General features: G+C 41.8%; 1 protein-coding gene across 7 annotated transcripts in view; it reads right to left on the bottom strand.

Annotated features, from left to right (window-relative positions):
• celf6 (CUGBP Elav-like family member 6) overlaps nucleotides 1-13,074 on the bottom strand; it is a 125,876-nt gene extending 112,802 nt beyond the window's left edge. For all 7 annotated transcript variants that reach the window (XR_009240223.1, XM_058628712.1, XM_058628713.1 and 4 more), the window contains exons 1-2: nucleotides 12,743-13,074; nucleotides 3,527-3,609 (exon numbers count right to left, since the gene is read on the bottom strand). Coding sequence is in view for 6 of the 7 variants with exons in the window: in XM_058628712.1 (XP_058484695.1) it covers nucleotides 3,527-3,609; nucleotides 12,743-12,992 (333 nt within the window). In the remaining variant the exon portion in view is untranslated. The remainder of the gene's footprint in view (nucleotides 1-3,526; nucleotides 3,610-12,742) is intronic.
• Between the last annotated feature and the right edge of the window lie 224 nt (nucleotides 13,075-13,298).

The raw sequence follows: 13,298 nt of genomic DNA, 5'->3' as shown, positions 1-13,298 counted from the left end.
TGAAGAAATATTTAAAGCCTGTTTTCCATTAGCGATACTCGACTCGCTTTCGGCACGGCACGGTTATTTTGATTTTCCATTAGTGATAGCACCTGGTACCGGGTACTTTTTTTAGTACCTGCTCTGGTTCCAAGTGAGCTGAGCTGATACTCTGTGCGACGAAGAGGCATGAGCAAGAATTCCGACACAAGAATTAAACCGAATAACGCCGAACTTTAGATCAGTTAAAAAGACTTAACGATCCTGAAAACGTGGGTTAATCTCCAACATTGAGCAAGGAAATGTCTAAAATCTCAATATTTGACAGAGGAGTCTGGTGTATTTAGCAACAGCACTGCAGAGAGACTGCGGTCGTGAGCGGCGAGCCGCATCACAACTACTGCCGCTGTATTTCAGATCAGTGACTGTGTCACATGGAGTCTGCGCTCCCGTCATGCAGGAAGTACCCAACAGATCTTTTTAATGAACTAATTCTAATGATTCAGTTACACTGAGAACAACTGCTTTACAAGTCACTATGTGTAAAACAAAGTCACCGCAGTTTCATGCAGCCTTGCAGTGGTGACCACGTTGAGGAGGTACTACATTGTAAACCAAGCAGACAGTGTAGAGTCGAGCCGTGCCGAGGCGAGCTGGGACCATGTAGTGGAAACACGGCATAATATAAAAAGCCTGTGTGTTTTCACTGTAATAATATGCAGCCACTAAACATTTATGTAGCAAATAGACAATGAAAATGGAAACAGCTCAACACAGACTACTTTACCTTTTGACCACTTACATTCTCTCCCAAACTAACATCAGGAACCAGCTGAATCTCTAGGTGCTAAAAGCTAAGCTACTCTGGATCAGGGTCAGTGTTTGAAGCTGTGACATCACCGACAGATTGTTTACATTTGAACCTTCCTGCTGCGATGTCTTCATGTCCTCCTCCTCTCCTGATTTAGGTCCATTATCCATAGCGAAGCACGAAAAGTTATTAGTCTTCATATATTAATAGTGTGCTGTGTGAACAGTCCAGGGAGTACCTGGATCGTCTCCAGTCCCCACGGTGACTCCAAAAGTGGAACAGTGGTGTAGCTGATGGATGGATAGCCTGGATCAAACCTCGGAGTTAAATAAGTGAAATCCATCATTCTCCGAGCTCCTGAGCTTTGTAGAAACTGTGACTTTTTGGCCTAAGTGAGGATGACACACACACTTCATCTTTGTTTGGCGTTCTCGAAATGCAACCTTATCTAAAAATGGGGAAAATGATAAAAGAATCAAATAAAAATGGTGCGTTAGCCAACACCTACTCTAATCTGCATTTAACCTCATATGACATGACTGTGCCGCTGCTATTGGAAATGTGATTTAAACCACAACAGCTCCCTTTTTAGCTCGTCTTTGTTTTATTTACCTCATATTTTATTTTTATGTTGTTCTGCATGTGTGAGAGAGGTGCTGATGTGTTTTGTGTTTGTTTTGGTTTATGTCAGATGCCTCGTCATGTGGAGAAAAACAATGCATTTAGGTCGCTTGACAGACAGACAAGCATTGTCGTTTATAGAAGCCAGTGAGATGGTTATGATATATAATAGATCAACATTCAGTACAGTTACATGGCATCAGAGAAAACTAATTATTTTTAATTTATTGTTTTAGTCCGACTAAATGTGGACTTTGTAAACTAGTCCGACTGAAACTGTCCTTCTCAAAATTGCATCCAGATAATGTGATTGTGAGTCGAGTTACTACTGCACGCATACCTTCAGTCAGACCAGAGTCAGACTCAACCCTGTCTGACACATGCGCCGCAGTTCCCACCCGCTGCTATAACTAGAAATAATAGAAGAATCCTGTACGGAAAAAGAACGAGACATGAGAATGAGAATGAGCAGGACGACATTCAGGCCAGCACATTTTCTGAGACGGATTTTATGCTCTGTCAGCTTAAAGTTTGGAATATTTTAAAGTTCATTGATAGTTGGAGGGTTGGGAAAGGCGCTGAACACTCAAACTGCAAACTGCCAGACACTGACAAGCTGAAAGGTGGTGTATGTATTGCCACCTAAAGTAGTGGAGGCAGAGGTCCAGTTGAAAGGCAAGGTACGGTTGTAGTCAAACTTCAACTGCACTGACTGAGGCTTGTCCAGAAGCGTCATCTCTCTCTCTCTCTCTCTCCCCCTCTCTCTCAGTCCATCTATATTAGCCTTCTGTATGCAGGCAGAGATTGCAGGACTGACCCCTCGCTGTGAGATCAACAGGGGAAATGTTTACCCAAGCTCCACAGAACATGCCATTAACCTCTTTCTAGATAGAAGGCAAACATGAATGAGGGCAATAAAGAGAGGAACACCTATCCAAGACCATCGTGGCAATCATCTCATTACGGTGCTGGGAGAGGCAATAACCAACCTGGAACCCGAAAACTTTCACCACAGTGCACCAGTGTATCTAACGCTCAGTGAAGTGCTGCTGATATTCAGCGAAGTGCAAACAACAGATTAGCACAACAGTAAGGAACAATATATGAAGCTCCACAACACAATCTGGCCCTGCTTTTTTACACCATGTTCTGTCCCTTCTTTCCTCTCCGACCAGCCTCCTTCCTCCTATCTACTTCTCTCTCACCGTACCTCAGGCTCTGATTAAAACTTGGTGGATGTCTTGTTATGTGGTGAAAAGAAAGGTGGGGGTGGGGGTGGAGGAGGGGGGTGAGGAGCCCGGGAACTGGAGCAGCTCCTTCTTAGAGACCCGCGGGGGTAATTCAATCACACCTTGATAATTCCCCTGATGTGGGAGACGAATCCCCCTCACTCACATCAAGCACGGATAGACACCACAAGCTCATGCTCATCCCAGATTGAGGGTCTCCTCCTGGGTGGGCTTAAGAGCCCACTGCTGGGTACTTGTCACTTGTGCTGTTTGAAGAGGCCATTATTTTAATTGAAAAAGTTACCTGCTCGCCAAAGGCAAATCATAGAAGGCAAAGAAAAAAAGAAAAAAAGAAGAGGGGACAAATAAAACAAAAACACCAGATGGTGATATACATGGTAAAAATGATTGTTTATACTTACTGTTTGATTATACGTGATAATGAGAGTGGGATTCCTCAAGGCAATTAGTGGCTGTGGCAGCCATATTGTGAGAGGACAGGGGAAGGACAGCATGGGCTGTTATGAAGGAGTGCTTATCAAATATCTCTGCCGGGGTGATTAGTGTAATAAGACACTGCAAGGTGAGATAGGCCACGTGTACTCTTCTGCTATGTGTGTGTGGGTGTGTGTGTGTTCGAAAGTACAAAAAAAGGACGATGAGTGTAAGTCTGAGAATTTACGAGTGATTCTTCCCATCTGTTCCGCCACCACTGTGCGTCTTAATGTATAACGTGTCTCCATGTGCCCCAGCATGCTCCAGTGTGTGTGTGTGTGCGTGTGTGTGCAACACTGGCATAACTCCTATGTTAATGTAGATATCCATACCAGGCTGTGTTGCCCCGAGGGCTTTAGCCTATGACAGAGGGCAGATCGGGGGCACTTACCCCTGGCAGAGTCTTCTGTTCGTGGAGGGCGCTCTGGGCCTTCAGTGCTGACTCTCTGGCACAGTATGTTAGAAAGGCACATCCTACAGGGAGACATGGAACAAAGGCTTATTCGACCAGATGATAGCTACACAACCACACACACACTTACACAGCAATTCATTATAAAAAAAGAAGAAAGAGGAGGAGAGGAGGACGTGAAAAGAGTTTGAGTGACTGCTTTCCAGGGCATCAAAGGAGACATGAGACACAATATTCAAAAAGTATAAGGTCACATAATGATGACCAGATAAGGTCATTGTGATGTGTTCATGTGAGGATTTAAACCCTTATCAAGACATTTTAAAATATTGATTGTGGAAAGTAAATCACAAGTCATGTAAATAAATATACATATATGTACATATATATATATATATTTATATATATATATATATACAGTATATTCCCCAGCAGCTGGTCATCAATTACCTTGTGTACATTCAAATACAGATCTAATTAGCGTTGGAAAGCTCTAACCTCCTGCACTGACATGTTTGTTCAGATCCCCACAGCCAACGACCAAAAAACACATTGCAGCTGTCCAAGTGGACAAAGAGGTTTGTGATTACACTGACGGGATTCCAATCTACACACTGCCGTAATATAACTTACTCGAGGTTTTACAAGCCGTTGCCAAAATCATGCATTACATTACAATAGAATTCATACGCTCTGCTGACAGCCGAGATGTGGCTCTCTGACATTAATGGCTCTAAACTCTCAGAGAAAATAACACACTGGTAAGATTAATATTTTACACAATTTTCAAAATATGAAAACTGTCTCCGATTAGATTTACTGAATTTGTGCATATTCCCACTGAATAAAACATTTTCTATACTGCTTGTATTATCATTATTATTATCTCGTCGTCTCCCTTTCTATTTTAATAGAACAAAAAGTGGTGACAGGGAATGCATTCTCGCCACACCACAGATGCAGTAGATATTTGTTTTTAATAACTGAAAACTATGCACGCATCACTTTCACAGTTATTAATAAGGCACAACAGGACAAATCCAACGACGATGCATATTTTCGTCTGCTAAACAATTAAAAACGGGGCAAGTGTTGCCTCTCGAATTGCTGGCCACTTAGTTCTTTAGTTGGGAAATTTCCGGAAGAACAGAATGAATATACATCAGTAAATGTGTCAACTTTTATTAAAGAGTGAGAGTAGTTGCTCTGTTATACGTGCTTGGCAGAGTTGAGAGTGGGTGACCCTGTTCAGAGGAGGTTTTGCACTATGCAGCATAATTTCCCATTACTACATGTCACACCTGCTGCCAAGGATTCCCATGGGAGAACACACACACACACACACACACACACACACACACACACACACATAAACACACACACGTACATACAGATGATATGCAGCACATAGCACCCATCAAGCCCAAAACCCAGCAACACACTCTGGCACTCGGCCAACAGAGCTCCCTTTCCACGACAACCTTCAACCTTCCCCACAACTAGGCAGTTACTCAGGAGGAAAAATCACCTAAATGACACTGATGAAACTGCACACCACACAGCACAGCAGAAAAGTTTGGGAGCCTGGGGAAACGCTCTCCATCCTTTTGTGACATTACAAAACTGTGTGACAAGATCCAAGGCCCCCGGGGACCATGTTCCAGCAGAAGCTAGAGCCGTTGACTGTTGCTAAGACTTCTTGAGTTAATATGTTTGCCTCAATTGTCTTTCTAGGAAAAACTTATTTGGTATCTTAACCTTTTGTTTGCAGTCCCCCTGCATCGTCTTTCTATTTTTTTTTTGTGGTTTGCTGTCCACATTTTCGGTCGCTGGTTGTTGCTTTCTGGACCCTGTTTTCTCCCCACACCTCGTAGTCCAATCAACACAACATCCTGAAGCAGTGTCGGAACCAATTTGTCCTTCAGGACTGCACTTGATCATCAGACAACCTTGGTGATAGACTGAGGGGAAGCTGAAGCTGCTTTTCTTGTGTTGAACCTTGAAGTTAACACTTTTCCTTTGCCTATTGTTCTCCTTCAGGCCAATGCCTGCTTTTTGTCAGGATCACCTGCCGCCTCTGAAATGCTCTGTGGCCTCACTTGCTTCCCTACTTGTTTACGTTGCTCTCTGGGTCTCTCTGCTAATCAACCAGTCAACCATCCTTCAAATAATGTGTCTGTTTCAGCCTTCACCTGAAACCTACCCATTTTTTTTTAATTAAATTAATTAATTAATTTAATTATTGAATTAAAAAAGCTGTCCTTAAGTACATTAGAGGCACTGTATCCGTTCATGTTTTTTTTTATGTTATGTACATTCCAGTAGGTGCCATTAGAATAAGTATTGTACTTGGAGAAACATTTGATCTGTTTTTAAGAGGAGGCATGAACTACCCAGCTGTTTTATGAAGCATTAAAAAACAATTGAACCATGAGCAACTGCAACATTTACGCAGCACTTATATATGAATCATAGAAATAAAATCACCTGTGTGAATATGCTTACCTTTGATGAGTTCAGGACGCATATATTGCTCTTCATCTTACAAATGAGTTTATATCTGTGAAGGTTCTCAGTCGTCTCAGTCAGTGTTTGCAGCTGGCTTATATAGTTTTGTTGAGGAGGACATTTTCACCTCTCATGAGATAGGCTTTGACAGCCGAGTTCAATTATGAATGCAGAACATTCACTTTTAATGGATGACATTGCCACTTTTACTTGATCTAAATATGGACCTAATATTGCACGGGGTTTCATTGGAACATTATTAAAAACAAGTGAGCCTGCATCCAGTTGCCATAAGAAAAAAAAAATGCATATTTAGTTTAAATGACTTGTTGAAGTGGATGTTTTTGTGTGCGCGCGCTGTCGCCTGGTACATGGCCTCCTTCAGCTTCTTCAAGGCAGTGGAAAGTCAGCCTCATATCCGACACTGTTTGCTCAAGGGACATCTGAAGCCCAAAGGAGTCAGTGACTGAGAAAGCCAGTTGTAACACAAATGAGCATTCAGCTTGAGGAGCTTGAAGAGCGGCACAAGGTTATAATTTGAAGAGGGAACAGGGATGCAGCAGCTGGGAGAAAGTTAGGGCTGTCATTTTAAAATGTTAAGTTGGGTAATTGGTATTGGATTACGTTCATATTTTTGTTTTATCCCAAAACAATGTCCTGTCCATGTGCAACCAAGGCACAGTGACCCTTCAAAAGACAGGGACGATAAAAGGACGACGGGAACTTCAAAAGGATTTGGAATGCAATATTGCAGCAAACATTGAACTAGGACACTAAAAGCAGCCTTAGTCTTCGGTGCCATGCATTACATAAAAAGCTTAAAGTCGAATGGGTTTTATACTTTGATGTTTTAATTTTCAGCCAAATATGCAGCGAGTAGCTCTAACTTTTCTTTGTCAATTGATGTTTGAATTAATGTAATATTCTCAAGGCCAGAGGAAAAAGTTTGATCAGTTTCTTTAAGAGAAGAAAAAGAGAAGGAGAAGTTTCTGAAATGAAGGCTAAGCTCTGATGGGGGTTGATCAGAGGGACTTGTGGTTTCCTGTGATGAGCAGGTTAAATGAGGTGAAAATAATACTTTGGTAATCAGAGACTTTTTACCACACGCTAATTCCAGTTGTGCACAAGAGTTCAACAAATTATATTCAAAGAAAATGAAAAAGTAAACCCTGCAAAGTGGTTCAAAGACAAAGTAGGAAATGTGTTTTTGCACTTCCGAGACACATTTCTGGTAATTACTCAAAGAACCTTTCCACCTATAACGCTTCTTATTTTGTTTTAAAATGGAAATTAGCATGTGCTCACAATTGCATGCATTCAGGCATTACGGGTAAATTGTGCTTTTCTTTAAAGCGTCAGGTACCTGTAATTGAGATAACTTTAGAACACATTTGTATAAAATTTGAATTCATTAGCAGTGGATTTGTGAATCGTGAGCAAATTGGCTCTCCTTCACTCTCCTCGTGTCTAATGCAAGAATGATTATTAAACTGGGGGAAGGATGCAAATTATTTTCAAAAAAATTTAATCCAGGTGCAAAAAAATATATATGTAAAACAACTTGATGCTAAAAGAACGGGATTGCCTGTGAGAAAAATAGGGCTTACAGTATATTTCTCTGTTATTCTAACAGTTACCTGCAGAGCATCTTTCCATCATTCAGTCGGGGCTGTTCAGAGCAGTGGGCTGTCTGATTCACACACTTCCCCCGTTTCTAATGATCAAACAGGTCTTCTGTAGACTTAAACTACACCTGTCACTCAACTTAGATAAACTGTCAATCACCGCTCACCACTACCTCTGCAGCACTTATATAGAATATAACCGACCCAGAAGCAGCACAGGCCTGTAAATCTGGTACCATCGCTGTAAGTCAACAGAATTGACACAATCCTTGTTGTGCAGACACTGACAAAGATTTGTTGTTATATTCTTTGGGTCAATTGCGAGTAGATGCTATAGGGCTCTACTGAGGTTTACTTTTGACATTTCATGGTCTGTTGGGTTTTTTATGTCAATTCGACAGGCTATTTATAGCCAATTACACTGCATGGACCTGCAGAGGGGAGCAGAATAGATGGGGATATTTAACACATCTTTGTATCTCCTCCTCCTGACTGTGTGGTGCAGCTCGCGGTCCCTCCTCTCAGCATCACAGACGGATTGATAGATAATGCTACTCAAGCAAAAGATTTGCCCCCCACTAACATTCAGCATGTCTGAACATTGCATGCTTTCTGGCACTGACACTAAGTGTTATGATAATGTAGTGCTCCGTGAAATGATGGATGTTTAACAGCACGACCTGGCTGCACCGCACACTGATGAGCACCATGTCCACCAATAGTGTCAAGTCATCCCACGCACTGTTTAAGGTTCCCCGACGGCACACAAACTATCAGACGGACATTAAAAACAACAGCATCTAACAACTGCAAAGTGGGTTGTAATCAATAGTGAAAAGAAATGAATGACTCCAGTGTGAGTTGGGCAGGAAAATGTAACGCGCAGAAATCCCCCAGATATTCACACAAGTCCCTGGGGGGTGCATTCAATGCCCAAAGTAAGAATTCACAAAGCACAACAACATCTGTTGGAACTGATGCATTAAGAAGCGATGGATGGATGGATTAGTCATGAGCAAACTTGACATATTTTTGATCTGCCCTTAATTGCAGTGTCAGGTATGCTGCTGCAAATCATCCATTAGGTACAGTTCACCATCTGATACCCGCGGTCATATTCATCATCCATCCCAAACAAATAAAAATCTTTCCAAGCCAAAAACTGAGTTTAACGAGTCATTTGAAACTAGTAGTCAAACTAAATATATGGCGCTGCACTAAATCTTAATGAACTTTTATTTTTGGAGGCAGTGTTGTGGAGCCAAGCTGATAATATCATCCACCATTCTTCTGTTGTACAGTTCTCAGCCAAGAAAAATGTTTTTGTTGCTGTTTGTGATAAAAATATGACTTGAATTCGTCATGTTGCATTAGATGCCTCCCAGCTTATTTTGGACATAATATCTTACCACTTTTCAATGGTGCGTCGTGCATTACTGTGACCACACTGAAGGCAAGCCACTTATTTAAGCCACAAATGCAAAGAAATGCAAAAAAAAAGATTATTACAAAACTTAATATTGGGCACAGGAGGAGGAAATGATCAAACATTGTGGACGATCATTGCATAGATACACTTGTCAGCGCAGATTAAAACCATTCATCTAGGCACTGCAACATCAGGACTTGTCTTCTGCTGCATAAATAAAGTCATATCAACACTCATCAGAGGGAGTGGCGGCGAGTGGGGCTGAACAATTTATCCTTTTGCAAATCAAAATGGCAATTTGAAACAACGCAATTAGCAGATTGCAAAGGCTGTAATTTAAACGTTCTGCCTTTTTGATTGTTCTAGGCCAATTTAAGACTTCACTACTCGCATACGTGTGTCAGAAACATCAGTTAGCCCTAGCAGTGTGTCTCAAACTGTCATGTGACCCACTAACATGTGACTACCCCAGAGGGTTTAAATGATCCTGGCCTCTCCACCAACAACCATAAGTTGACTAGCTGTTAATTGACGCCAGGCAAACACAGAACATGTGCCATCAAGTTATTGGAACTGCAATGTTCTTTTCTCCTTTACAGCTCTTTTGTTTACTGTCTTCCTGTATAATCTGCTTTAATGTTCCAACAAATTCAACGTATAGTTCCTTAATCTCGATACGTCATTTGTTCCTTAACAGTTAAAATACAGTTGTTGCTTTAGAAACAACAGCAGAATTAAGGTTGAAAACTAACACAATAAGCTGAAAGATGCCAAAAAGGCTCAGTGGAGCTGAGGGGAGAGGCAGAGTCAGGTTATAATTTCATCATCATCACTGCACGAGAACCCTCTGATAAGCAAGTTGTCGTGATTGTATACGATACATACATACATGATTGTACTCTGTGACACTGTACTGTAATGGATATGCGGACAGCTGAAGTGTCGTTGCGAGTTATTGACGTGCGGAATAAACTATGACAGAGGAACCCGATCCTGATCGGTGTTAAGCCACAAATCAGATGGGAATAGTAAATTATTCTCCCTGTCCTCTATACAACTATTTCACAGCTCTGCAGGTACAACAGCTGAACGTCCGAAACCTCAAATCCTTTGTTCAAACACAGATAGATCATGAAGAAATAAGGGACAATACCACTGTAGAGTTTAGGTCCCAGTTTTCTCTGACTGTGATTAACACCTAACATCATTTTTTTTTTTATCTTTGTTTTGTCTGTTGTTGTTTTTTTAGCGGACTTCTTTGAAAGCATAAATCACAATTTAATTGAAAAGTTGTAAATGTTGTTGCAGGTTCTTGTGGGGAACTCGGTCGGGCGTTTGCAGCAGAACGCCGTTTGAGTAGTAAATTCAAAGAACTTTCACTGTTAAGTAAGTGATTAATATTATCTTCATTCGCCTTAAGAAAAGCTTTTATCCATTTCAGAGTGGCCATTCAGACAGTGTTTTAAACGGCTCTCCTTGAGTGACGCAGCTAATGATGCACTCTACCTACTTATGTTTTGTTAACAACACTAATCCCATTTCCTTGCTCTTGTTCTTTCTTGCTCCAGTCCACAGCTATCAGACATCAACACAGCAGGAGGCATGAACATGGTTTAGATGAATTGCCAATGGGGAAAACTCATTCATATAATGCATTTATGAAATCTTATTAAAAGTGTACGCCGACGCTCCCAAAGTGACTTTGAATGTCACGCAGGATAAAGTGGGCATACTGCATACATCAGAGTGGCCTTGGTGGAGGATGATTTGAGCCGGCATAGTGTCTGCCTTTGGAACAGGATTATCCTTCCCGAGGCAACCATCCTCCAGAGTGTTGACATTCAGGGATGGTTGAGGACAGGCGTAAACAACACGAGCGTCAGAAATATTGTTTTAATCGATCATCGGGAGAAACGAGAAAAAGGCATGTGGAGTGCCAGCAACTGATGGCTGGAGGAACAGGTGGTGCATGCGGACCTGCGGGGCTGCACACGCAACAGAGTCACGCTGAGCCCACACTCATTTCCTCCAACAACAGTGGTTTTTACATGAGCAGATCAATAAGATCCTCAACTGTGGACACTGACTTACATATGATGAACATTATTTTCACTCAGACTGAACTGAATTTAAATGTAAGGTGTTTCGTGCAAGTTGTTTGTACATGTGACCAGTGTGTTTTTTATAATTTACAAAGTAGAGGAAAATAATTATGAGCAGGAGCACTATTGTAGTAGTATTATTATTATGATTATTATTTAAATTTTAAAATATAGCACAAGCTCATAACAAATTAGAACAAACTGTGCTTAATACACAAATAGTAGGTGACATTTTTTCTGTTGTAATTAAAGATTAATAATAACAAGAATAATAATAATAATAATATGTTGTCATTACTTCTGAATAATTATTAGACTCCTCACAGTGATATAAAAGACTGACAGAGATAAGATTTGAACAAAGATTGACATGCAAAAACAGCCTCCTGGTGAAAAAAATGTTTTACTGTTGAAGCTGCTTCTGTATTTATCAAATATAATAATATAAATATAAATAAAGCACTTTAACTTGGTCTGGATAATATTAATTTTGTAGCTGAAAAAAATCCTGCGGCTCTAACTCTGGCACTCTGGCATCCACTGTTAAAGCCACGATGATTACACTGATGACGATGATGATGATGCTGATGATGATGGCCGTGGAGCTGATCGATCCCTGATAATCAGAAGCCTGTCGGACTAATTACAAAGTGAATACTGATCCCGGACGTTTCAGACAATGGGGGGGTTGGAGAGGAGTAGGTTAGGGGAGGAGGAGGAGGAGGAGGAGGGGGGTGATGATGCACGCTGGATCGCAGCCTCTACTATCCTGCTTTGTACTTCCTGACTGCAACCCGCCCACGGAGCAGCAGCATTACAATACAGCTGCCGTGTACGTAGTATTTTCCACAGCTAATGACGTCTGAAAAAGTCTGCTGCATTATTAGCCCACTGAAAGGTCAAAAGCAGCAGCGTGCCAGCGCCACCTTAATCACCGATGCTGATTGCCCGATAATGGTTTTTGCATTTTCCGCTCCCCCTGAAACCATTTATTTACCTCTTTACGCAAACAAATACATAACTGTTATTGTTGTTGTTATTATTGTTATTATTATTTTTATTATTATTATTATTACCATTATTATTTGAAGTTGTGATGACATTTTCTGCAGGTGCAGAAATAACACAGCATCCCCCTCCGGCTGTGTCCCGCCCCCCTTTTATGCTGGGATGTGCTCAGCGGCACATGAGCGTCAATGTAAACACACAAAGGCGTTTTCAGCTGTAGTATTCACGTGGACTGCGAGGACGCGCGCGAACAATTAACCCTGCACTCGCGAGCCATTCACTTCCACGTGTTCTCCCTCTCTCCATCACGCCTCATATACGTGTGTGTGTGTGTGTGTGTGTGTAGGCTTCCACTCTGTCCCGAACATCTGCTAATTAACACACTTCCCGTGCTCTCTCTCTCTCTCTCTCTCTCTCTCTCTCTCTCACCGCCCCCTGATTTGGAATATATCCCCCCCCCCATCCTCTCCCTCTCTCTCATTCCTAAAGAAACACAAAAGTAAAAGATGGACAGATAACCAACCTTTATGCATTCCCGTGAACCTGTCCTTCAGTACAGTGAGTTCGTATATCTTTCCGAATTCCTCAAACAGCGGTTTCAGGTCCTTTTCCTCCAGGTTTCTGGGAATCTGCCCGATGAAAAGCTTGATGGCGTCGTGGTCCTTCATTGGAATGGTGCTTTGGCCGATGGTGAGCCCGTTCATCCTGCCGGCGCTGTTCGTGGTGCTGAATCCATTCTCTTGCTGCACTCCGTTCGCAGTGACTGTAGCCATCTTTCCTCAATGGGGCCGGCGGGCTGCACTCTCTCTCTCTCACTCACTCACTCTCTCCCTCTCTCTCTCTCGCTCTCTCTCGTTTTCTCTCTCTCTGTAGTTAACTGCACAGCGCACACTCCCCCCTCCCTTATATCTCCCTCTCTCTCTATCTCTCTCTCTCTCTCTCCCTCCACTCCTCCTCCTGTTGTCTCCCTCCCTGCTCTCTCTTTACTCCTCTCTCTTTTACTGCCCCGTGTTTGGAATCAGCCTAATTATTGCTATTTGCATTATTTTTTTCATTTTATGTCATTTCATTTATGTTAT

This window comes from Solea solea, chromosome 5, assembly GCF_958295425.1.
Source record: "Solea solea chromosome 5, fSolSol10.1, whole genome shotgun sequence".
NCBI lineage: Eukaryota > Metazoa > Chordata > Actinopteri > Pleuronectiformes > Soleidae > Solea > Solea solea.
This window is presented reverse-complemented; position numbering and strand designations above follow the sequence as displayed.